The sequence below is a fragment of the Prionailurus bengalensis genome, unplaced genomic scaffold (assembly GCF_016509475.1).
Source record: "Prionailurus bengalensis isolate Pbe53 unplaced genomic scaffold, Fcat_Pben_1.1_paternal_pri Un_scaffold_85, whole genome shotgun sequence".
Lineage (NCBI taxonomy): Eukaryota > Metazoa > Chordata > Mammalia > Carnivora > Felidae > Prionailurus > Prionailurus bengalensis.
The window spans coordinates 1-25350 of record NW_025091184.1 but is presented as its reverse complement, the minus strand read 5'-3'; the positions used below and the strand labels follow the sequence as shown (position 1 = coordinate 25350).

At 43.8% G+C, this 25350-nt stretch overlaps 1 protein-coding gene across 2 annotated transcripts; it reads left to right on the top strand.

The window, feature by feature from the left end:
• The first annotated feature begins 973 nt into the window (after positions 1-973).
• LOC122478543 lies at positions 974-8105 on the top strand. 2 transcript variants are annotated; one of them, XM_043572095.1, is made up of 2 exons: positions 974-2544; positions 5883-8105. In XM_043572095.1, the coding sequence occupies exons 1-2, from the start codon at positions 1908-1910 to the stop codon at positions 6224-6226; spliced, it is 981 nt and encodes a 326-aa protein (XP_043428030.1). In that variant the 5' UTR covers positions 974-1907; the 3' UTR covers positions 6227-8105. The 2 variants fall into 2 exon arrangements, with proteins under 2 accessions (XP_043428030.1, XP_043428031.1); XM_043572096.1 differs by lacking the exon at positions 5883-8105 and adding an exon at positions 4271-4702 and having other exon boundaries at positions 974-2634.
• The last annotated feature ends 17245 nt before the right edge of the window (positions 8106-25350 follow it).

The window sequence follows — 25350 nt, the reverse complement described above, 5'->3', positions numbered from 1 at the left end:
AAAAGAAGCATACAGTCATTTCAATACATGCAGAAAGGAACATTTGACAAAGTACAACATCCGTTCATGCATGTAGCCCCCTAAAGTAGGTTTACAGGAAACATACATTAACATAATAAAGGTTATCTATGAAAACCCTGCAGTTATAATCAACCTTAATGGGGAAAAATCTGAGAGCTTTTCCTGTAAGTTCATGAAGAAGACAAGGATGTTTACTTTTACCACTTTTAGTAAACAAATTACTGGAAGTCCTAGCCACAGCCAGCAGACAAACGAAACAAAACGATTTGCAGATTACACAACACTATATATAGAAAACCCTAAAGAGTCCACCCAATAACTGCTAGAACTGATAAATGAATTCAGCAATGTCACAGGATACAACATCATTGTACAGAAATCTGTTGCATTTGTAGACAATACAGAAGCAGTAGAAAGAGACATTAAGAAAACAGTCCCATTTACAGTCGTACACCAAAAATAAGCTATCTATGAATAAATCTAACCAAAGTGGTGAGCGACCTATACTCTGAAAAGTATAAAACAGTGATGAAAGAAATTCAAGATGACACAAAGAAATGGAAGGACATTCCATACAGATCAGAAGTACAAATATAGTGAAAATGTCTATACTTCCCAAAGCAATTGACAGAATTAATGCAATTTCCATCAAAATACCAACGGCAGTTTTCACAGAACAAGAACAGTCCTAAAATTTGTATGGAACCAAAAAAGAGCCCAATCTTCAGAGTAAACAAACTTTATGTGAAGTGATAATTATGGATGGCACTGAGAGACTAAGAGAAAAATTACCAGGTGTACTCACAACTGCAGAAAAAAACCTCCCCCCACCCCTCGCCGTTCCCAGAACCAGCCAGGGCGTGCCCGGTTGTGGTCTGACCTAAAGGCGGGAACCAATCAAGTTCTGCTGAGTGTTCAAATTTAAATGTCAACCAATAACAGCTCTGTAACCACAAAAAAAATCCCTAACTTGTTTGTGCCTGTCTATAAAAGAAGCTGTAAGATCCTTGCTCGGGACCTCTTAGCATCACCGGTAACGAGTGCGTGGAGGTCTGGGTTCGAACCTGCAATAAACGACCCTTGCCGCTTGGCTTTGACCCTGGACTCTGGTGGTTTGTTCTTGGGGGTCTTTTGAATTTGGGCATATCATTTGGGGGCTCGTCCGGGATCCTCCCAAGCCCACCAGACCCCAAGTCAACAGGTCGTCCCTGAGACCAATCGGTAAGTGAGCCGGCTCTGTCCGTTTCTGTTTGTTCGTTTCTGGCTCTCCCGTGCGGGATCTGTATCAGTGACTGACACAGCCCTGGTGGATGCGCTATAGGGCAGTCGGTCGGGTCCAGTAGGAGACGTCCACTGGCACCCGTCTGGGGCACCTTTTTGGGGCCATCGGAATTCTTCTGTTCGGGTGGCGGACACCCGAAACACGCTAGTGATCTAAGTGTTGTGTTCTCTATTCTATAACCTTTAAGTGTTAAACTCCTTCTCTTTCACAGGTGACCTGGCCTGGCCCAGCCAGAAATCCTCATAACTTTACTGTTTCTCCTTTTAATCCTTTCCTCCACCTCCAGGATATAGATGGGCCAATCTCAAAGCACTCCTCTTTCTCTCCTCGTTGCTAACTTCAGGGATTTTAGAACCAGAGGACAGAATTTGAGTTTAGACATCCGGCGGGGAAAATTAATAACCCTCTGCCGCTCTGAATGGCCAACCTTCGTGTTGGATGGCCAACCGAAGGAACTTTCTGCCTCCCTATAATTGCTAGGGTGAAATCAAAGATTTTTCTACCGGGTCGCGAGGGACACCCGGATCAGATTCCCTATATTCTTGTATGATGGAATTTAGTGGAAAATCCACCCCCTTTGTTGGCCCCCTTCCTATCCTCGGGAATGTGTAAGGTCCTTGCCATGCGGCCTGCAGATCCCCCAAAATCAAGGACACCAGCCACGCCCTTGTATCCCATATTGCCCAATAGTCAGGACCTACGATCCCTAGACCCTCCACCCTATCATCCCCCTCCCCTCATACCCCAGGCCCTGCCCACAGCAGCCGCCCCGCCAGTCGCCCCACTAGTTGCCCCCCTAGGGGAACTGGGAGGATGGGAAGCGGCAGCTGTGCCGGGACCAGGAGGATGGGAGGCAGCAGCTGCGCCAGGCCCCATTGAAAACGAAACCAACCGCGAGGGGCCAGCTGGCCGAACCCGTGGGCGCACCCAGCATGAGCCAAATCCTCGCCTCCCTGACTCCACTGTGGCCCTACCCCTGCGGGAAATAGGACCCCTCGATGAAACAGGCAACCCCCAACTCCAGTATTGGCCCTTTTCCACCAGTGACCTTCACAACTGGAAAACACAGAACGCTCGATTCTCTGATAACCCTAAAGACCTAACAGCTCTTTTAGACAGTATCATGTTCACCCACCAGCCCACCTGGGACGACTGTCAGCAGCTCCTCCACATCCTGTTCACTACAGAGGAGCAAGAGAGGATCCAATTAGAAGCAAGAAAGCTGGTTCCCGGAGACGATGGTCCGCCGACATCTAACACTGACCTCATTAATGCGGCTTTCCCCCTAACCAGACCTCCACAGGACGAATGGGACTACAACACTGCAGAAGGTAGGGGAAGGCTACTCATTTATCACCAGACTCTGATGGCGGGTCTCCAGGCTGCAGCTTGCAAGCCCAACAATTTGGCTAAGGTATATTTGGTCATACAGGGAAAGGCAGAGAGTCCAGCTGCTTACTTAGAGAGATTAATGGAAGCCTTTAGGCAGTTTACCCCCATGGATCCAGAAGTTCCTGAGAACCAGGCTGCTGTCGTTTTGTCCTTTGTAAATCAAGCAGCTCCTGACATTAAGAAAAAACTCCAAAGGCTAGAGGATTTAGAAGGTAAACAGATCCAGGATCTGCTCCGTATAGCACAAGTATAGCACAACGGGTCTACAACAACAGGGACACCCCAGAAGACAGACAGATCAAGGCCACAGAGAAAATGACTAAAGTCCTGGCCGCTACAGTCCAGAAAGAACAGCCACCCCCAGAAGGCACTCAAACAACACGCCCTCCCAGGCGGCACTTAGATAAAGATCAATGCGCCTATTGTAAAGAAAAAGGCCATTGGATACGAGAATGCCCCAAGAAGAAACAACCCCGCCCCAGCCAAGGACAATGGCAGCCTAAAATAGCCCCCATACTGTTTACCCAAGATACAGAATAGGGAGGACGGGGTTCGGATCCCCTCCCCAAACCTAGGGTAACATTGCAAGTGGAGGGGACCCTGGTCCAGTTCCTAGTTGATACCGGGGCACAGCACTCAGTTCTGGTCAAGCCACATGGAAGAGTATCTGAAAAATCATACAAGGGGCCACTGGAATAAAGAAGTACCCCTGGACAACTCAGAGGACTGTGGACTTAGGAACTGGAAAGGTAACCCACTCCTTCCTGGTCATTCCCGACAGCCCCTGCCCCCTATTGGGGAGGGATTTCCTTACCAAAATTGGGGCCCAAATTCATTTCCAACTGGGGGGACCCACAGTGACTGACTTCCACAACCAACCCATATCTGTACTCACTGTGAAACTAGAAGATGAATATAGGCTCCATCAGGAACCCACTCCTCTGGATCAGGGCATCGAGCCCTGGCTTCAACGCTTCCCAGACACGTGGGCAGAAACGGGTGGTATGGGGCTAGCAAAACATCGCCCAGCCCTATTTATAGAGGTCAAGCCCGGGACGGACCCCATCCGCGTGCGCCAATACCCCATGCCCACGGAAGCCAAAAATGGCCTCACACCGCATATCCGCTGCCTCCTTGACTTCGGGGTCCTACACACCTGCCACTCAGCATGGAATACCCCCCTGCTGCCCGTGTGCAAACCTAACAGCGGGGAATACAGACCAGTGCAGGACCTGAGAGAAGTCAATAAGTGGGTGATGGACATACATCCAACCGTTCCTAACCCCTATACTCTCTTGAGCGCCCTCAGCCCAGAAAAACAATGGTATACTGTTCTGGATCTAAAAGATGCTTTTTTCAGCCTACCACTAGCGCCTAAAAGTCAAGAGCTATTTGCATTCGAGTGGACAGATCCAGACAGGGGCATAAATGGCCAGCTCACTTGGACCAGACTGCCACAAGGATTCAAAAACTCTCCTGCCCTGTTCGACGAGGCTCTACACGAAGATTTAAGTGAGTACAGACCACAACACCCTAATATAACTCTCCTACAGTATGTTGACGATCTCTTAATAGCTGCCGAGACGCCCGAAGCCTGCATCCAGGGAACCGAAGGTCTCCTGTGAACTCTGGGAACCTTAGGCTACGGCGCCTCAGCAAAGAAGGCTCAGATCTGCAAGTCAGAGGGTCATCTTCACCCCCCCCAATGGCCCTGAACCCAGCATCACTGCTGCCAGACCCAGACATGGGAACCCCACTTCATGACTGCGCCGACATACTGGCTCAAGTTTATGGGGTCCGGGAGGACTTGCAAGACCAACCATTATCGGATGCAGACGCCATCTGGTTTACCGACGGAAGCAGCTTCATTCACCAAGGACAAAGGTATGTGGGGGTGGCTGTAACTTCAGAAACCAAGGTGGTTTGGGCAGAAGCCCTACCCCCCAGAACCTCGGCCCAGAAGGCTGAACTAATAGCCTTAACCCAGGCCCTAAAATTAGGAAGAGACCGCAAGCTAACCGTGTACATTGATAGCCGATATGCCTTTGCCACTGCTCATGTACATGGGGCGATATACAGAGAATGGGGGCTCCTCACAGCCGAAGGGAAAGACATCAAAAATAAAGAAGAGATTCTAGCCCTGTTTGAGCAGCCCTATGGGAACCCAAAAAGCTAGCGATTGTGCATTGCCCAGGACACCAGAAGACAACCAATCCAGTTTCCCGGGGCAACAATTTGGCTGATCAGACTGCAAAAAACATTGCTTGGCCCCCTGCGCAATTACTGACCCTACAGCTGCCAGACCCTGGACCCCGGGAATTGCCCCCCAGCCCTGAGTATTCAGAAAGTGACATTCAATGGATGAGTAAACTTCCTATGACCCGAATCAAAGATGGCTGGTGGAAAGACTCCAAAAGCAGCATTATACTCCCAGATAAACTAGGATGGCAAGTTCTAGAGCAGATCCATCGCAGCACCCACTTAGGTTCCCAGCGAATGTTGGACTTACTGAGACAGACTGGACTAAAAATCAGAAATGTCTCTGATAAGGTCGATCAAGTAGTCACTAAATGTACAGTGTGCCAACTCAACAATGCGAGTAGCAATCCTCAGACAACAGGGGTAAGGCAAAGAAGGAGCAGACTGGGGACCTATTGGGAAGTAGATTTCACTGAGGTAAAACCAGGAAAATATGGATATAAGTATTTGCTAGTTTTTGTAGATACCTTTTCAGGATGGACTGAAGCCTTTCCAACCAAGAATGAAATGGCGCAGATTGTAGCCAAAAAGATCCTAGAAGAAATCCTGCCCAGGTATGGTTTTCCAGTAATGATAGGGTCAGACAATGGACCTGCATTCGTCTCTAAGGTAAGTCAGGGACTGGCTTCCATACTTGGGGCTGATTGGAAATTACATTGTGCATACCGACCCCAAAGCTCAGGACAGGTAGAGAGAATGAACAGAATATTAAAGGAGACCCTAACCAAATTGACCATGGAGACTGGCGCTAATTGGGTGGTCCTTCTCCCCTATGCTCTGTTCAGGGTGTGTAATACCCCATACAGACTGGGACTCATGCCCTATGAAATAATACATGGTAGACCACCCCCCATCATCCCTAACCTAAAAGATAACCTTGTCAAAGCTGAGAACGATAATAGTCTTGAATTCTTGTTCTCCCTACAAGCCTTGCAGAGGGTCCATGAAGATGTATGGCCCAAATTAAAGGAACTCTATGAGACTGGACCCCTGCCTATTCCACATCAATTCCGGCCAGGGGATTGGGTCCTCGTCAAACGTCGTTGGCAGGGAACTCTGGAGCCCAGGTGGAAAGGACCCTTCCAGGTCATCCTGACAATGCCCACTGCCATCAAAGTAGACAGAATCACCACCTGGATCCATTTCGCCCACGCCAAACCAGTGGACCCGTTCTCAGACCTCATCGGACCTTCAAAGACAACCTGGACTGTTGATCAGACTAAGGACAATCCTTTAAAATTGACCCTACGCCACCAACGGACTGAGCCGTAACTATGGTACTTGCCCTCCTCTTGATTGTTCTGCAAATTCTGTCTGTAAATCCAAACCCCCACACCCCCTATAATTTGACATGGGAAATTACTAACTTAGAGACTCATGAAATCTACAACAAAACCCTAGGAACTGCCCCATTAAATACCTGGTGGCCAGATTTATATTTTAATTTAGAAAAAGTTAGTCCATTAGAAGAAATGGAAGGAGGTAAATGGAGGCAACTGCAAAGGAGGGTATCAATAAGTAGAAATGGATTTTATGCATGTCCGGGATTTAGGACGGGGCGATGAGGCGCACATGTGGAGGGTTTGAAACCCTCTATTGCGCAGCCTGGAGTTGGGTCACCTCCAATGATGGAGAATGGAAGTGGGAAGTAAAACCCCAATTTATTGAAATGTCCTATGTCCGACCATGTACCTGCACCAGGTATGATGAAAACTGTAACCTTATTCATGTAAGATTTACAGAGGAAGGAAAAAGGACAGGCGATGGGTCTCAGGACTCACTTGGGGACTCTACTTATATAAATATCCCCTCTTTGGGACTGCCATTCAAATAAAATTAAAAGTCTCCCCTCTTGTACAACCAGTGGGGCCAAATCAGGTATTGGAGAAAAAAAAAAAAAAGATAAGCTTATCCCCGGGCAGATTTCCACTACTCCCTCCAGCTAGACCCCCATCCTTACCCCAGGAGTAAAAGCACAAGCTGTCCAAGAAAATCAGAACCCAGAAGGCATAGACTCCCTATGGAAATTGCTAACAGCAGCGTATGAGGCCTTAAACCGATCGGACCCTGAGGCAACAAGGGCCTGCTGGCCATGTTATGATATAAAACCCCCCTTCTACGAAGCCATAGGTCTAGCTGCCCCTTTTTCACAATCAGGAGAAGAGTCGCCAGCAGCTTGCAAGTGGAATCGAAAGGGCCCCGGCCTCACACTGCAAGTGGTCACTGGCAATGGGACTTGTATAGGAAAGGTCCCCTCTAGCCATATCCAGCTCTGTGCCCTGACTAATTACTCTATAGATGAATCTAAATGGATAATTCCAGCTCCTGACAGTTGGTGGATTTGTTCTAAGACAGGGCTCACCCCATGTGTTAGCAGAAATGTTTTTAATTCGTCAACTGAATATTGTATCATGGTATTAGTATTTCCAAAGGTTATTTACCACCGAGAAAATGTTGTTTATGATCTGTGGACAGAAGGGACAGAAGCAAGAGAGTCAATTAGAACAAAACGGGAACCCTTTACGGCCATAACCTTGGCCACTTATTTGGCCTCGGTACCATAGGGGCAGGAACAGGTATCTCATCACTAGCCATCCAGCACCAGGGGTTCAATAGCCTAAGGGCAGCCATTGATGAGGATATAGCCAGACTTGAGGACTCAATCTCGCACCTCGAAAAATCTCTGACCTCCCTTTCTGAAGTGGTCCTACAGAACCAAAGGGGACTAGATCTAGTCTTCCTCCAACAGGGAGGTTTATGTGCAGCCTTAAGAGAAGAATGTTTTTATGCTGACCACACCGGAGTAGTCCGAGAGTCCATGGCTAAAGTTAGAGAAGGCCTGGCCAAACGGAAGCATGAATGAGAACAACAACAAGGCTGGTTTGAAGCTTGGTTCAATCAGTCCCCATGGCTAGCCACCCTGCTTTCTGCTCTAGCTGGGCCCCTTATACTCCTCCTTCTCCTCCTCACCTTCGTGCCTTATATTATTAATAAACTAGTTGCCTGTATCAAAGACCGACTTAACACAATCCAACTGATGGTCCTTAGGTCCCAATACCAACCTATCATGACCGAAACATTTGAGTCAGACACATAAGATCCAAGATTGGCTCTTAAGGCACCAAAGAAAGGGGGGAATGAGAGACTAAGAGAAAAATTACCAGGTGTACTCACAACTGCAAAGAAAAGACCTCCCCCCCTCCCCCCACCGTTCCCGGAACCAGCCAGGGCGTGCCCGGTTGTGGTCTGACCTAAAGGCGGGAACCAATCAAGTTCTGCTGAGTGGTTTGAAAAAAAGGCGGGAACCAATCAAGTTCTGCTGAGTGTTCAAATTTAAATGTCAACCAATAACAGCTCTGTAACCACACAAAAAAATCCCTAACTTGTTTGTGCCTGTCTATAAAAGAAGCTGTAAGATCCTTGCTCGGGACCTCTTAGCATCACCGGTAACAAGTGCGCAGAGGTCCGGGTTCGAACCTGCAATAAACGACCCTTGCCGCTTGGCTTTGACTCTGGACTCTGGTGGTTTGTTCTTGGGGGTCTTTCGAATTTGGGCATATCAGCACTATGCCTCTGGATCTTCTGCTCCAAAACACAATAACTCTGGCTTAAGCATTTGAACAAACGTTAGACATATCCCAACCAAGGATCATTCTACAAAATACATTCTACAAACGTACCCTCAAAACTTTGCAGATTATGAAATATATGGAAAAATCTAAAAATTGTCATGGCCAAGTGGAGCCTAAGGAGACAGGATGACTGTAATGTGCCAGGTGGGATGAGCCTGGGCTAGGAGAGTTTAAAACCGAAGCAATCTGAATACAAATATAAACTTTACTTCATACTACCATATCTCTTTGATACATTGATTGTGATCATGTACCAACCATTATGACATCAATAGTGAGAAAACAGTCTGATGTATGTGGATACTCAGTATTATCTTCCCAATTTTTTTTGGTAACTAGAAACCCATCATGAAAGAAAAGATTATTAGTAACCATGGTTTTTCAACACATAAGATTATATAACTAGTTCCAGTATTAGTTACTAGTGATGGACATGTACCTACTCTTGTTGTTCTTACTATTGTTTAATTTAAATAATAGCATTCATGGTACAGAAAACTGAATGCATGATAAACACTTCATAGAAACATCTACTTTACATATTTTAAGATAATAACGTATGTATATACCACTCTATTATGTGGTATGTAAATTAAGTGTTTTTCTGATCTTGAACGAGCATGTCATTGAATGGCTTTCCATAAAGGTGGTTATGCTAGATAATGAATGATTCTCAGATTTTACAGGATGTATGTCACATCATGCCTGAACATTGTCAAAAATAAAAACAGACACGCGGCCAGATGAAGCATTGTGACTGGCTCACTTATTGTAAAGAACCCTTGCTTTAATATTCTCACACATATTTTTAGCAGGAATACAAGAGAATCAAATATTTCCAAATCAAAGAGCTATTCAAAGACTGGAAGAACGATAGGGAGTTCAAAGGGTTTCAGAAGGATAAGATGTGACCATGAAGGGGGAGTCACAGGCAAGCAGCTTTCTCTGGTCCACACTGACATGTTTGCATGAGGATATGTGACTTGCCAAAGGGTAAGTCCCAGAAGTACCAGAGGGAAAGACAACGCTTTAGGGCGGGGTGACGTGGAAAGGGTGCTTCTGTGCCTAAGAGATGGGTCAGCAACCTGGCTGGGGGTCTCTGCGTCAAAGACTTCAAAAGGCCAGCAGTAACCTATACTCACAAAGATCTTAGTAACATAGATCAAAGTAACTTAGAGCCACAAAGATCTTAGAGCCACAGAGTCAATCCACACCTATGATTAGGAGATGGTCACAGTTTCACAGGATATGATCTTTGGGCTGGCAATAGATGGCTAAAATATTATTTAGGGCTATACATTTAATGAAAAAATGTATGTGTAAAAATTTGGGTTTGGAATGTTAAGAAAAATCACAGGCCCATCATGGAGTTACTTACGTTAAGGCCACATGTCACTAAACCTAATTTCATTCCTGCAGGAATGTAACCTTTAACCAGTCAGCAAAGAATTTCCTAGTCAGTGCTGGAAATTTAACTGATAGATCCCTGCCATTCCCCTCAGAGAGGCAGTCTTGCCTAAATAAGGTATTCCATGCCACTATTTTTTTTTAAGTTTATTCAAGTTAGAGACAAAGAGAGCACATGCAAGGGAGGGGCAAGACAACAGGGAAAGAGAGAATCCCACAACCAAGAGGTCATGATCTGAGCCAAGATCAAGAGTCAGACACTTAACCAAGCCATCCAGGCACCCCGAGAATGTGGAGTTTCAAAGGTTAGCAGTCTTGGCTGGGATACAGCCATGATGGCACTGGCCTACTCCTGAAGAGAAGGCAGCCAACAACTTGCAGGCAGATGGCATTGAAACAGTGATCTGTACAACGCCTGGTGCACACACTGGGGAGATTATACACTCATCGTGGAGAACATCCCTGAGAAGCAGTGTTCACAATGAGGGGACAAAGAGTTAGGACAGAAGAGCTGCCTGGCGCCATTTTCCTGCTCTGCACACCCCCCTTCCCAGCAAAAAAACACAGAGCCATCTGCTGGAAACAAGGCAATCCCCACACTGGGTGCCTAAGCTGCTTACACCAACCCCAACTTCCTGTGTTCTGGAGAGACTGGCCTAGGTCATTGAAGCTTGCCTCAGTCCCAATGGAGCTGGCCCATTCCCCAGAACACCAGTGGAAGCCCATGACCAGACCACCTCTCTTGACCAGACAGTTCTGCTTCACTTCTAGTGGCAATCGTTTCAAGTCTCATTTAACAAGCAGATCGGAGCAGACCTAGATAAGTCTCACCACATTCTGGCCAAGGACCATACATTGCTCATACAACTGGCTTGAAGGATAGTGCAGCCAGAACACAAAACAGTGCATGCAACACACACCACAGACAATCCGTGATGTGCCAGGCCCTGGACACTAGATGATCTCCTCTTCATAAAGCCATTCATCTCAGAGGCAGGTAACATAATGAGCTTTGGTAACAGAGAAGGCAAATACTCAACCAAAATGCCAAGACAAGAGGAATGCATCCCAAATGAAAGAACAAGATAAGGTCATGGCCAGAGAAATGGAAGGAACACTTCCAAACTCATTCTATGAGGCCAGCATGGCCTTGAGTCCAAACTGGACAAAGACCCCACCAGAAAGGAAAACTACAGACCAATTTCCCTGATGAACCTGGATGCAAAAATTCTCAACAAAAAGTAGCAAACCGGATCCAACAATACATAAAAAGGATTATTCAGGACAATGAGGTGGATTTTATTCCTGGGATGCACAATAGATTCAATATCTGCAAATCAACTGATGTGATACATCACATTGATAAAAGAAAGGATAACAACCACATGATCTCTCAATAGATGCAGAATAAACGTTTGACAAAATGCAGCAGCATCCTTTCGTGGTGAAAAAAAAAAAAACCTCATGAAAGGAGGGATAGAAGTATCATGCCTCAACATGAGACTATCCAGATATGAAAGTCCCACAGCTAATATCATCTTCAATCGCGAAAAACTGAGACCTTTCCCCCTAAGGTCAGGAACACGACAGGGATGTCCACTCTCAGCACTTTTATTCACCATACTGTTGGAAGTCCTAGCCTCAGCAATCAGACCTCAAAAAGAATACAAGGTGTCCAAGTTGGCAAGGAGGAATCAATCTTTCCCTGCTCACAGACACGATACTCTCCGTGGAAAATCCAACGACTCCACCAAAAAACTTCTAGGATTGATACAGGAATTCAGGAAAGTATCAGAATATAAAATCAATATGCAGAAGTTGATTGCATTTCTATACACCAGTAATGAATCAACAGAAAGAGAAATCAAGGAATTGATGTCATTTACAACTGCACTGAAAACCATAAAATACCCAGGGATAAACCCAACCAAAGAGGGAAAAGATCAGTACAGTTAAAACAATAGAGGGTCTCCTGGGTGGCTCAGTTGGTTAAGTGCGTTAAGAACGTCAGTTCTGGACATGATTCTGCATTTGTGGGATTGAGTCCCTCGACGGGATCTGTGCTGACAGCTCAGAGTCTGGAGCCTGCCTCAGAGTCTGTGTCTCCCTCTCTCTCTCTACCCCTCCCCTGGTCATGCGCTCTCGCTCGCTCACTCACTCTCTCTCAAAAATAAATAAACATTAAAAAAATTAAAAGAACAAACCATACAACGTCTATAAAAGAAGTTGAAGAAGACACAAAAAAATGAAAAAAAAAATCCCATGCACATGGATTAGAAGAACAAATATTGTTAAAATGTCAATACTACCCAAAGCAATCGACAAATTCAATGTAATTCCTATCAAAATAACACCAGCATTTTTCACAGAGCTAGAGACAACAATCCTAAAATTGTATGGAACCAGAAAAGACCCCAAAGAGCCAAAGTAATGTTGAAAAAGAAAAACAAAGATGGAGACATTCCAACTCTGGACTTTATGGTGCATTAGAAAGCCACAATCATCAAGACAGTATGGTATGGGCACAAAAACGGACACATAGATCAAAGGACCAGAATAGGGAACCCAGAAATGGAGCCTCAAACATATGGCTGAATAATCTTTCACAAAGCAGGAAAGAATATCCAAAGGAAAAAGAAGAGTCTCTTCAGCAAATGGTACTGGGAAAACTGGACAGTGAGAAGTATGAACCTGGACTATGTTTTTAAACTTCTCCCTCTCTCTCTCTCTCTCTCTCTCTCTCTCTCACACACACACACACACACACACACACACACACACCTCAAAATGGATGAAAGATCTAAATGTAAGACAGGAAACCATCAAAATCCTAGAGGAGAAAACAAGCAACCTACCTCTTTGATCCTGACCGCAACAACTTCTTGCTTGTCATTTCTCCAGAAGCAAGGGCAATAAAACCAAAATAAACTATTGGGACCTCAAGATAAAAAGCTTCTGCACAGCACAGGACACAATCAGCAAAACTAAAAGGCAAGTGAATGGAATGGGAGAAGATATTTGCAGGTGACATATCAGATAAAGGGTTAGTATCCAAAATCTATCAAGAACTTATCACACTCAACACCCAAAAACCAAATAATCCAGTGAAGAAATGGGCAAAAGACATGAAGAGACACTTTAACAAACAGGACATCCAGATTGGTCACACGTGAAAAGATGCTTAACCTCATTCCTCATAAGTGAAATACACATCAAAACCACAATGAGATATCCCCTCACGCCTATCAGAATGGCTAAAATTAACATCTCAGGAAACGACAGATGTTGGCAAGGATGCAAAGGGAAAGTTTTGCAATGCTGGTGGGAATGCAAAATGGTGTAGCCACTCTGGAAAATAGTATGGAGATTCGCTACAAAAACCAAAAATAGAACTGAACTAGGACCCAGCAATTGCACTACTAGGTATTTACACAAAGGATACACTAATGCTGACTCGAAGTGGCACATGAACTCCAATGTTTATAGCAGCATTATCAACAATAGCTACATTATGCAAAGAGGCCAAATGACCATTGACAGATGAATGGATAAAGAAGATGTTATATTCATACAATGGAATATTACACGGCGATCAAAAGGAGTGAAATCTTGCTATTTGCAACAACGTGGAGTGAACTGGACTTTATTATGATAAGCAAAATATGTCAGAGAAAGACACACATCATATTAAATTCCACAGATGAGAGAATTCATAACACTGAAGAACGTAGTGAAAGGAAAGCAAAAATAAGATACAAACAGAGATGGATTCAAACGATAAGACACCATTAAATAGAGGGAAGAAGCTCAGGGTTCCTGGAGGGTTACTGAATAGGGGTATGGGCTAAATGGGTGATGGGCATTAGAGACAGCACTTGGGATGAGTACTGGATATATTTTGTAATTGACGGATCACTAAATTCTAATCCTGAAACTGTATTCCACTATAAGGTAACTAACTTGGGGTTAAATTTTAAAAAAGAAGAAATATTAAAAATAAGTAAAGAAATATACTACCAGTCAAAAGAAAAGAATATATAAATCGGGCTCTTTTAGTGGAAATGAAAGACCAAAATTGTTACAGACAAGAAAGGATCAGAGAAAACATCAAGATACAATGGTAAAACAACTAGTAGGGCACTAAATATATACCTATCAATAATTACTCTAATGTAAATCGACTAAATGCTCCAATCAAAAGACATTGGATAGGGGGTCAGAATGGACAAAAAAAAAAAGAGACAGAGAGAGAAAGAAAAGAAACAAACAAACAACAACAACAAAAAAAAACAAGGCCTATCTAGGTGCTGCCTACAAAGCCTTATTTGGACTTAAGTCACCTGCAGATTTAAATTGAGGGAATGAAAAAACATTTATCATGCCAATAATATCAAAAGAAACCCAGTACCAATACTTATATCGGGCAAAAAAACTTTAAAATCGAGACTGTAGTTTGGTACCCTTTAGGTCAATACCTAGTAGTAAAATTGCATGCACCCAATATTTATAGCAGCTTTATCAACAGTAGCTAAATTATGGAGAAAGCCCAAGTATCCATCAAGTGATGAAGGTATAAAGAAGTTGTGGGGTCTGTGTATGTGTGTGTCTGTGTATTCATGTATATGCATGTGTGTATATATATGTATGTATATATATATATATATGTTCATACGTACATACATACATACATATGTATATACAATCTAAATATGTCTCAGCTTCAAAAAGAATGAAATCCTGCCATTTGCAACGATGTGGATGGATCTAGAATGTGTTATGCTAAGTGAAATATGTCAATCAGAGAAAGACAAATATATGATTTCACTCATGTGGAATTGAAGAAACAAAACAGATGAAAACATGGGAAGGGGGCAGGAAAAGAGAAGAGTGGTAACAAACCACATATGTTTCTTAATGATAGAGAAAAAAAAGTGAAGGTTCATGGAGGGAGATGGGTCAGCTCTGGGCTAGATGGGGGACCTGTATTAAGAAGAGCACTTGTTGTGATGAGCACTGGGTGTTGTATGTAAGGGATGAATCACTGAATTCTACTCACGAATCCGAGAATGCACTGTATGTCAACTAAGACTTAAATTTAAAAAATAAATAAAGCTGTAACAAGAGATGAAGACAAACACTATCTCATACTAAAGGGGACAACCAAACAAGAAGATCCAATGATTGTAAATTTTGATGCCCCCAACATGCAACCACCAAGTATATAAAACATTTAACAACAACCATAAAAGAACTCATTTATAATAATATAACGATAGTAGAGGACTTTAACACATCACTCACATCGATGGACAGAACCTGTAAACAGAAAATCAACAAGGAAACAATGGCTTTGAATGACACACTGGACCAGATGGGTTTAACAGATATATTCAGAACACTCCATACTAAAATGACAGAGTACACATTCTTTTCAAGTGCACATGGGGCGTTCTCCATAATTGATCACATTCTAGGTCACAAATCAGGCCTCAACAGGTACCCAAAGACAGAGATCAGACCAAGCATTTTTTCTGACCACAAAGCTAAGAAACTTGAAGTTAACCATGCACACACACACACACACACACACACACACACACACAGGGGCGGGAAAGGCCACAAATAAAGGGAGGTTAAATAACATGCTACCAAATGAATGGGTCAAACAGGAAATCAATGAGAAAATACACTGAAACAAATGAAAATGAAAATACACTGGTAAAAATATTTGGAATGCGGCAGAAGCAGTCTATGATGGAAGTATATAGCAGTACAAGCCTACCATAAAGAGCAAGAAAAATCCCAAACAATCCTAACTTATAACTAAAGGAATGAGAAGAACAGCCAAGGAAGGAAATAATAGAGATTAAGGCAGAAATAAGGAATATAGAAACCAAAAAGACACTAGACCAAATCAATGAAACCAAGCGCTGGTTCCCTGAAAACAGTAATCAACATGAAAACCTCCTAGGCATACTTTTCACAAAGAAGAAGGAAAGGACTCAAATAAATAAAATCACAAATAAGACAGGAGAAATAACAGTCAACACCACAAAAATACAGTTAGAAGATAATATTATGAAAAACTATATGCAACAAATTGGACACTCTGAGAAAAATGGAACAAATTCCTAGAAACACACAAACTACCAAAACTGAAATGGGAAGATACATAAAATCTGAAAACAGAAAGAAATTAAATCAGTAATAAAAAAAAAAAATCCCCCCCAACACAAGAGTTCAGGGCCAGATGGCTTCAGTAATGAATTCTACCATCCATTTAAGGAAGAGATAATACGTATTCTTCTTGAATTATTACAAAAAATAAAAAAAGAAGGAAAACTTACAAATTCATCTTATGAGGCCATCATTACCCTGATACCAAAACCAGATAAAGCCTCCACTAAAAAGGAAAACTGCCAGGCGCCTGTGTGGCTCGGTCGGCTTAGTGTCCAACTCTTAATTTCGGATTAGGACAGTATCTTACAGCGCATGGTTCGAGTCCCACGTTGGACCCTGTGCTGACAGTGTGGAGCATGACCAGGATTCTCTCTCTCCCTGTCTCTCTGCCCCTCCCTCACTTTTATGTACTCTATGTCTCTAAGTAAATAAATATTTTAAATGTTAAAAATTTTTAAATAAAACTACAGACCAATACCGCGATGCGTATGTATGCATAAATTCACATCAAAATACCTTCAAATTAAAGTCAACAATACATTAATATAATCATTTACGGGGCGCCTGGGTGGCGCAGTCAGTTAAGCGTCCGACTTCAGCCAGGTCACGATCTCGCGGTCCGGGAGTTCGAGCCCCCGTCAGGCTCTGGGCTGATGGCTCAGAGCCTGGAGCCTGTTTCCGAATCTGTGTCTCCCTCTCTCTCTGCCCCTCCCCCGTTCATGCTCTGTCTCTCTCTGTCCCAAAAATAAATAAACATTGAAAAAAAAATAATATAATCATTTACCATAATCAAGTGGGATATATTCCTGGGCTGCAAGCGTGGTTCCACATTCACAGATCAATCAACATGATGCACCACAGTAATAGAAGAAAGGATAAGAACAATATGATGCTTTCAAGACATGCAGGAAAACGATTTGACAAAATGTCACATCCATTCACGATAAAACCCCCTAGCAAGTAGATTGGGACTCAACCTACCTGCACATAATAAAGGTCATCTATGAAAAACCCACAGCTCATCTCATCCTCAATGGGGAAAAATTGAAAGTTTTTCCTCCAAAGTCAGGGACAAGACAGGGATGATCCCTCTCACCACTGTTATTCCACATAGTACTAGAAGTCCTAGCCACAGTAATCAGACAACAAAAAGAAATAAGAGGCATCCAAATTGGCAAGGAAGAAATAGAACTTTCACTATTTGGAACTGACATGATGCTTTCTATAAAAAAACATGAAAGACTCCCCCAAAAATTGTTAGAATTGATATATGAATTCGACAAATCAAAATATACAGAAATCAATGTACATAAATCTATTGCATTTCTGTAGACAAATAATGAATTAACAGAAAGAGAAAGTAAGGGATCAATCCCATTGACAGGTGCACCAAATACCCCAAGATACCTGGAATAAACCTAACCAAAGAGGTAAAAGATCTGTACTCTAAAGGCTATGAAACACTGATGAAAGAAATGGAAGAGGACACAAAGAAAAGGAAATACATTTCATGTTCACGGATAGGAAGAACAAAATACTGTTAAAAGGTCTACACTCCACAAAACAATCTACACATGTAATGAAATCCCTATCACACAAACAAAACATTTGTCACAGAACTAGAACAGCCAAAAGAAATTGAAGACCAAAACTAAAGCTGGAGACATCACGCTTCTAGACTTTAGGTTATATTACAAAGCTGTACTGAACAGAACAGTATGGTACTGGCAACCAACAACAACAAAAAACACAGACGCAGAGATCAATAGAATGGAAACCCAGACATGAACTCACACATATATGGTCAATTAATTCTCAACAAAGCAGGAAAGGATATCCAATGGGGAAAAAAAGATACTCTTGGGACACATGTGTGGCTCCAAAGCGTGTGATTGTGGATTCAGCTCAGATCATGATCTCAGGGCAGTGCAGAGCATGCGTGGGATTCTCCCTCTCCATTTCTCTCTGCCCCTCTTCTGCATGTCTCTCTCTCTCTCAAAAATAAATACATAAACTTTAAAAAAAGTCTCCTCAACATATGGTTTTGGAAAAACTAGACAGCAACCTGCAAAACAAAACAAAAACACAAACGGACCACTTTCTTACAACATACACAAAAATAAATCCAACATGAATAAAGAACTATGTGTGAAACCTGAAACCATAAAAATCCCAGAGGATACCTAACACAGGCAGTATCTTATTTGACATTGGCTGTACAAACATCTTTGTAGATATATCTCCTGAGGTAAGGGAAACACAAGCAAAAATAATGGGACTTCATAAAAATAAAAAGCTTCTGTCACAAAGGAAATAATCAACAAAACTAAAACACCTACAGAATAATTTGTAAACGACATCTGATAAAGGGTTACTGTCCAAAATATATAAAGTTATACAGCACCCAAAAAATGAGAAATCCAATTAAAAATGGGCAGATGACATGAATGGACATTTTCCCAAAGAAGACATAAACATAGCCAAGAGACACATGAAAAGATGCTCAGCATTACTCATCTTCAGGGAAATACAATTCAAAAGTACAATGAGATAACACGTCACATCTGTGAGAATGACTAAAATCAATGAATGATGAAACAGCAGGTGTTGGCAAGGATGTGGGGAAAGAGAAACCCTCTTGCATTGTGGGAAGGAATGCAAACTGGTGCAGCCACTCTGGAAAACATCATGGAGATTCGTCAAAAAAAAAAAAATGGAAATAGAACTATGTTACGATCCAGCAATTTCACTACGAGGTATTTACAGAAAGAATACAAAAATAATTCTTCAAAGGGATACATGCACCATGATGTTTACAGCAGCGTTTTCTACAACAACCAAATTATGGAAACTGACCAAGCATCCATCAACTGATGAATAAACTGAGATGTAGTATATGGAATGTAATATTATTTAGCCATAAAAACATGAAATCTTGTCATTTTCCACGAGGTGGATGGAGTGAGAGAATGTTATGCTGGGTGAAATAAGCCTGTCAGAGAAACACAAATACCAGATGATTTCACTAACACATGGAAATGAAAACAAAACAAAGTGGGGGCGGGGGGGGAAGGAGACAGTGACAAACAGACTCTTAACTAGAAAACAAACTGAGGGGTTCCACAGTGAGGTGGGGGAATGGGTGAAACAGCTGCTGGGGATTAAGAAGTGCACCTGGGATGAGCACCAGGTGACGTGTGGAAGTGTTGCTCTATATTGTACACCTGAAACTAATATTACACTGTATGTTTACTAAGTGCAATTTAAAGTAAAAGATAACATAAGGTTAAGACACCTACCTACCAGGTTTTCTGTAGTTTTCAATCACTTCATTAGGTTGGAAAAATAACCATAAATTTTAAAAAAGCATGTATGATGCGGGGGACAGTTTGTGCCCTTACCTCGGTCTCTGGTTCCAGCAGGACTCGGAAAGTGGGTCCCAGCTCATTCTTCTAGAAGGTCCTGAGACGAACATTTCGTGTATTCACGTCCTAATGGAATGCAGCTCCCGTTCTTCTGAATTTCTGTCAGGGTTTCTTCCTGGAAACAAGCCTGAATCTGGAACAAACCATCGACTTCATCTATGAGGTGATGTCGTGGGACCCCGCAATCCACTAGTCCTTTAATAAAATACGTCCGGGAAGTGGAGGAATGAAACACGGGAACAGCCCAGAAAATGCAAGGGCCTGTGCTGCTTAGCAACCAGCTTGCCCAGGGAAGCCACCCAGGGCCCCCTCCTCAGCACTCAGTACAACAAGGCAGCTTCTCTCTGGCGACTCAGGAGATGCCAAGTTGCTGCAAAGCTCCCAAGGTCTCCCCTGGGGCGGGCGGCAAAACCCGCTGGAAACGCAGCTCTGCTCTCTGTCCTGAGACAGCGGTAGAGGCCCTGTGTCCTCTGGGAGCAACAGCAGCCCTTCCTGCTCTGGGTCAGAAAAGCCGATGGTGCGCCCTCTGCTGGCCATCACTGCCTAGGCAGAGGAGCCCGCCCCTCCAGGTCTGTGGTGCTTGAGCTCTCTCTGCTGGCTACCATGGGAATTCCTGCAATGTTGAAGGCCCTGGTCGCTCAGCTGAGGGACTGAAGGTGCTCTGGGCAACTCCGCCTGTTCTCCACATGGGAAGGGTCTTAGTGACAGGGCCTGGGACACAAAGAAATCTTTTCCTTCTCCTTTTTTTTGAGTGAAGAATGAAAACCGAATTTATTAACATAATGACATCATTTGTAATGTTTTAAGCAATGTCCACAGAAAAATAGACCGCCAATTTACACATGCTGAGCAAGTAATTGTGTTTACCACCAGAGTATTTAGGTTAGATAAAGAATTGACACCTTTGAGAGAGAGATAACTGCTTCCAGCTATGGAACGAATGAGTCCTAGGGATACAAGAGACAGCCAATGGAATAGAGTCAATCCTGTAATAATATTGTTGCATGCTTTCACAGGATAGCTACACTTGTGCTGAAGTACAACATAATTTATAGACATATGGAATGACTACAATGTATGCCTAAAACTAATACAAACAAATGTGTGAAGAATATTTCAATTAAAAGTCGACATCCTTTATGCTATCTTTAATTTCTCTTTTTTTGCCAATGAACTATCATTCCTGGGGCGCTTGGGTGGCTTAGTCAGTTAAGCATCCGACTTCCCCTCAGGTCATGATCTTGCAGTCCATGAGATTGAGCCCTGCATCAGGTTCTGTCCTGACAGCTCAGAGCCTGGAGCTTGCCCCAGATTCCGTGTCTCCTGCTCTCTCCCCCTCCCTCCCTCAGGCTCTCTCCAAAAAAGAAAAACAGAAACATTATAAATTAAAAAATCATTCCTAATTTAGAATCTGTGAAATTCCATTTATACTAGATTCTCTAACATCACCATCTTGATGTAGAGAGCTTATCTGAATAGTCACTAATAATATCTTTGATGACACATATGTGACAGGGTCAGAATGCAACTTACAGGGAGCTACACATCTGTTATGAATTTACTGTATGTATCCTTGGCTAATATTTCCAATGAAATGTGCTTTAGTGATACAGATGTATGAAATAATGTCCATCAGTCATATAGGTCAAATTCCTATAGGACCATTCATTATGCCTTCAATTACTAATTGCCATCTCTTCAAAATTAAAAGAAAGCTGGGACAAGAAAATGTCTTTGAATTTGATGTAAGACAAGACTATGGTGTTTTAAAAGGTTCACCTACCATCTGGCATCCTCAGTTTGGCAGTGGACAGGAGGATAAAAACCCACGATCTTGATGCACACCACTAGCTCCAGAGGGAGAATATGGACCTTCTTGTCAAATACTTTTTATCAATATCAGCAGTTCAACTCTGCCAGGTCCAGACTGCCGGATCTGGGGGCAACACAATGCCTGATGCCTGGGTTCAGAACATGAGGAAGACCAGCTGGTAGGGAGCTGCGGGGAAATCCAACAGGGCCTGGGGAAGTGAGGGAGATGGGTCCGGGTTCCCTCCCCACAGGGCGGCTCTAGTGTTTACCTGCCAAAGAGCAGCACACTCTCCCTCAAGACATCCCTCTCCATGACAGAACATGAGGCTGTGCCCCCACAATTCCAGGAGAAATGAGGGATACCCATCTTTTCAAATGCAATAGCCTCTGCAAAGCTTGGCCCCAGGGATGTTGGAGTCTTGGAGTCACACAACACTGATGCCCATGATACCTGCCATTTCTGCCCCAGCACTCAGAGACACTTCATACATCCCCTCTCCCCTGGCCCATCTCACCCCATCCACATTCCTGGACCAGGTCTCTACTTTCTCCTTGTACTTCCTCTTTGTCTCTTTTCTCTCTAACCACATCTCTCTCTATTTCTTCCTTTCACTCTCTAGGACTTGCCCAATTCCCCTATCACAAATTCAATGTCTCTCTCCCTGCCTGTCTCTTTCTCCACCTCTCCCCAGGCTTCAGGATATCTGCTCTGTGCATGCAGCCCTGTCCAGGAGCACAGGGCACTCCTGTCTCTCCCTCTCTCATGTCTTGTTTTGTCCCAGGCCCTGATCACAATGGAGGAGAATCCCCTGTACAGCAGCTGCTCATGTTGACATTTGCTAGAGCAATGCTGGCAGCATGTGGACAGCCAGACATTTACCCTTGGTGGCTAATCCATGACCCAAAAGCTTCTGGAGGGCTGGCTGCTTCCCTAAGCTGGGAGAAAAAAGGGGCTTACAGAGGTTCAGTGTCCCTGGGGCAAAGTGGATTGGCTTGGCCGATGTAGAAGGAGCCATATGCTTACACCACAACTCTCCTGGGTGGTGTCCAAGGAACCTATCTCAGACCATGGAGCTCTGCCCTCCCATTCCTCAATAAGGCAACAGGGGAAGCTTTGTGGGACATCATGTGGGACTCACCACAAAAGCTGCGCCATTTGCCCCCTTGAGGCCACCTAGATTGGTGCTATTGGGGGAAGCTGGTAAGGTGCACAAGGGCACAAGAGCTGAGTTAATGCAGGGCCTCCTTACCGTCTCCTGAATCCATTCCTCACCATCGGAAGAGACCCTTTCCTGGAGACAGATACCTGCCCTCCTCATCAGCACAAACCCCACCAACTAGCACGCACACCGTGTGCTCATGAGTATCTATCTACAGATATAACAACCATCACCAGATCTCCCTAAAGGATGTATCCAACTCCTCAGATGGAACTATAGGTCCCTTCCAGGCATTACAACCCCAAAGAATGATCTGTCTTCTTCCACCAATCCTGTACATACTATGTGTTGGCTAACTGTGTATACAGGAACCCCAAAGTGTACACTTGATGGGGAATGAGTGTTGATTTTCCTGGAAGCTGACGCTGACACAGAAACACAACTGTGACAAGTGTATTAGGGGACATTAGGAAGGACAAAGTGGAGTGGACAGGGTGGGCAGGGAAAGCATTCAGACCAAGGGGCAGATTAGACACCATCTCTAAATATATAATAACCATAGCTGGTTTGTAATGGTTCAGTGTCCTCTCCAAATTTCAAACGGATTGTCCTCTACGTCAAAGTGATTTTGACTTATTGCAAAGGGATCTTCTGTTCTCCTCTATGCATTTTGTCTTCTACAATACATCTGTGGCCTTGGATGAGCACATATTTGTGTGGCTGCATTTGTATGTCTACCTCAGATCTTAGATGTAGATGCCTGAATATACACATTCTCATACTTATCTTTTCCTTCTTTGTAAAGTAGGACCTGAATTTTAATAGAAAAACACAGGGGTCTTTGTTGTATCTTTGGAAACAGGAATTGCCAATCTCCCAACCTCAGGCATTATACCCTTAGTTTCATGAAACTGAATGAACATCTGTTGATGATCTTCTGTGTGCAGATACATTCATTTCCACCCTGAGAAGGGTGAATGCCCACTCATCCCATACATTTTACAAATTCCTTATGTGCTTAACCACCTCTTCATCGCACTGACCTCAGAGACCAACATTGTTCCTGCTTCTCAGATTACAATGCTGAGGCTCTGAGATGGCCCCACTGAGAGCTGGCATTAGGGCTGAGACAGCAGGATCACAGGCAGTGCCTCTGGAAATTGTGAGGGAAGTTTCAGAGATGTACACCTTCATGCAGGGTCATGACAGTAGGTTCAGGGGTGCGGTGACAAGATTCCAGCAGGGGCGTTTCCTGGTCAACCCTGATTTCCCTGCTAAGAGTCTGATTCAGGCTGAAGGCCAAGGAAGCCACACAGCTAATCTACAACCTTTCATCACATTTAGTCTCACAGAGGCACACAAACTTAGGCAGACAAGCATCCCATAAGAACCAAGGAAAACTACAAATCTCCAGGGCATTCTTTCACAAGGATCCAGAATCTTCAGGAGAACCTCCAAGAGAAACAACAGTCTTTATTTAGATAATGAACTGGGTGCACTTTGGCCACAATGACATTTCAGAGATGATACCTGCATGGACTATCCTTGAACCCATACAGCAGCTCTGTGTGGATGCCACTCTGCGCTCACTATCCCTGCCCAGGTTGTGGGCCCTGCCACAAATGGCCTCCAACTCCATCTCACTGAGTCCAACACCCTCCTCTCTGTACCATCTCAGCTCTCCCTTCTCATGCACAGTCTCCAATTCATTTCCATGAGTTTCATGTCTCCGTCTCTTGTACTTGAGGACCCATTACTGGAGCTGCCATTATTGTAGACCAGAAGCTCCATGTAATTTAACGCACGTGACTCTCTCCCCATTAGGACAGTTGAAGCCCCTGATGGTAAGGGTTTGCCTCATCTCTCACAGAGCCAGGGACATGGACTGTGTGCTGGGCACATCTGCAGAACTGATATGCCTGCTTTTCTATTAAAAGACTCTTTCCTTCTCCACAAATGATATATGCAGCCCAGCTCAGTAATGGAAATGACACAGCCCAACATATGTATGTCCTGAGAAACTTGAGGAATCTTAACAGTGTCCTCATCCAGCAGCACCCTTGCATTACAAAGCGTGTGAGGCCATCTACATCTTCTCAAAGACTCAACAACACAAAAGCTGAACGTGCTGAACATGTCAACTCATACAGCTCAGTTTATCTCACAAATAGTCGAGGTGGAGGTGATGGGTACTGTCCCACCATCAAGGAGCTGGAGGCAGCCCATAGAGCCCATGAACAGTGATAAATTGTATCTGTGCAGGGTGGACCTGGGAAAGAAGGAGGTCCTCTTGCATCCATAGGGACCTACAGAAGTGACAGGTGTGTTGGTATGACAGACAGAAGCAGAACGCCCACAGGAGCTGAAACACAATGAAGCAGGTGTCAGCACCTGGCCCCTTGTTCATTCATGGGTTCTAGTAGAACAGAGCATCAGTGTCAGAAAACTCTACCCTTCCATGAGGTCCCACCTATATCCTGAAAGTACCAGATGCCACAAGGAAAAATGACTGTCACCACACATCACTGCCCATGTTTAAAAATGCAGAAAGCCAAGGAGTCCTGTTCTAGAAGATTGATGGCAGTAATGCCAGTCTAATAAAGGAAAGTATTCCAGAGAGGCAGGCATCTGTGTCCAGGATCTCTCTGGTGTCCTCTTCCACCAGATCTGCAGACTTTTTCTTTGCACATTGAGAACAGACAGAACATGAAGGAATGAAAGAAATGACCAGAACCACACAGAGATCCAGGGCCGCCCCAAGGCAAAGCTCTACCTGTGAT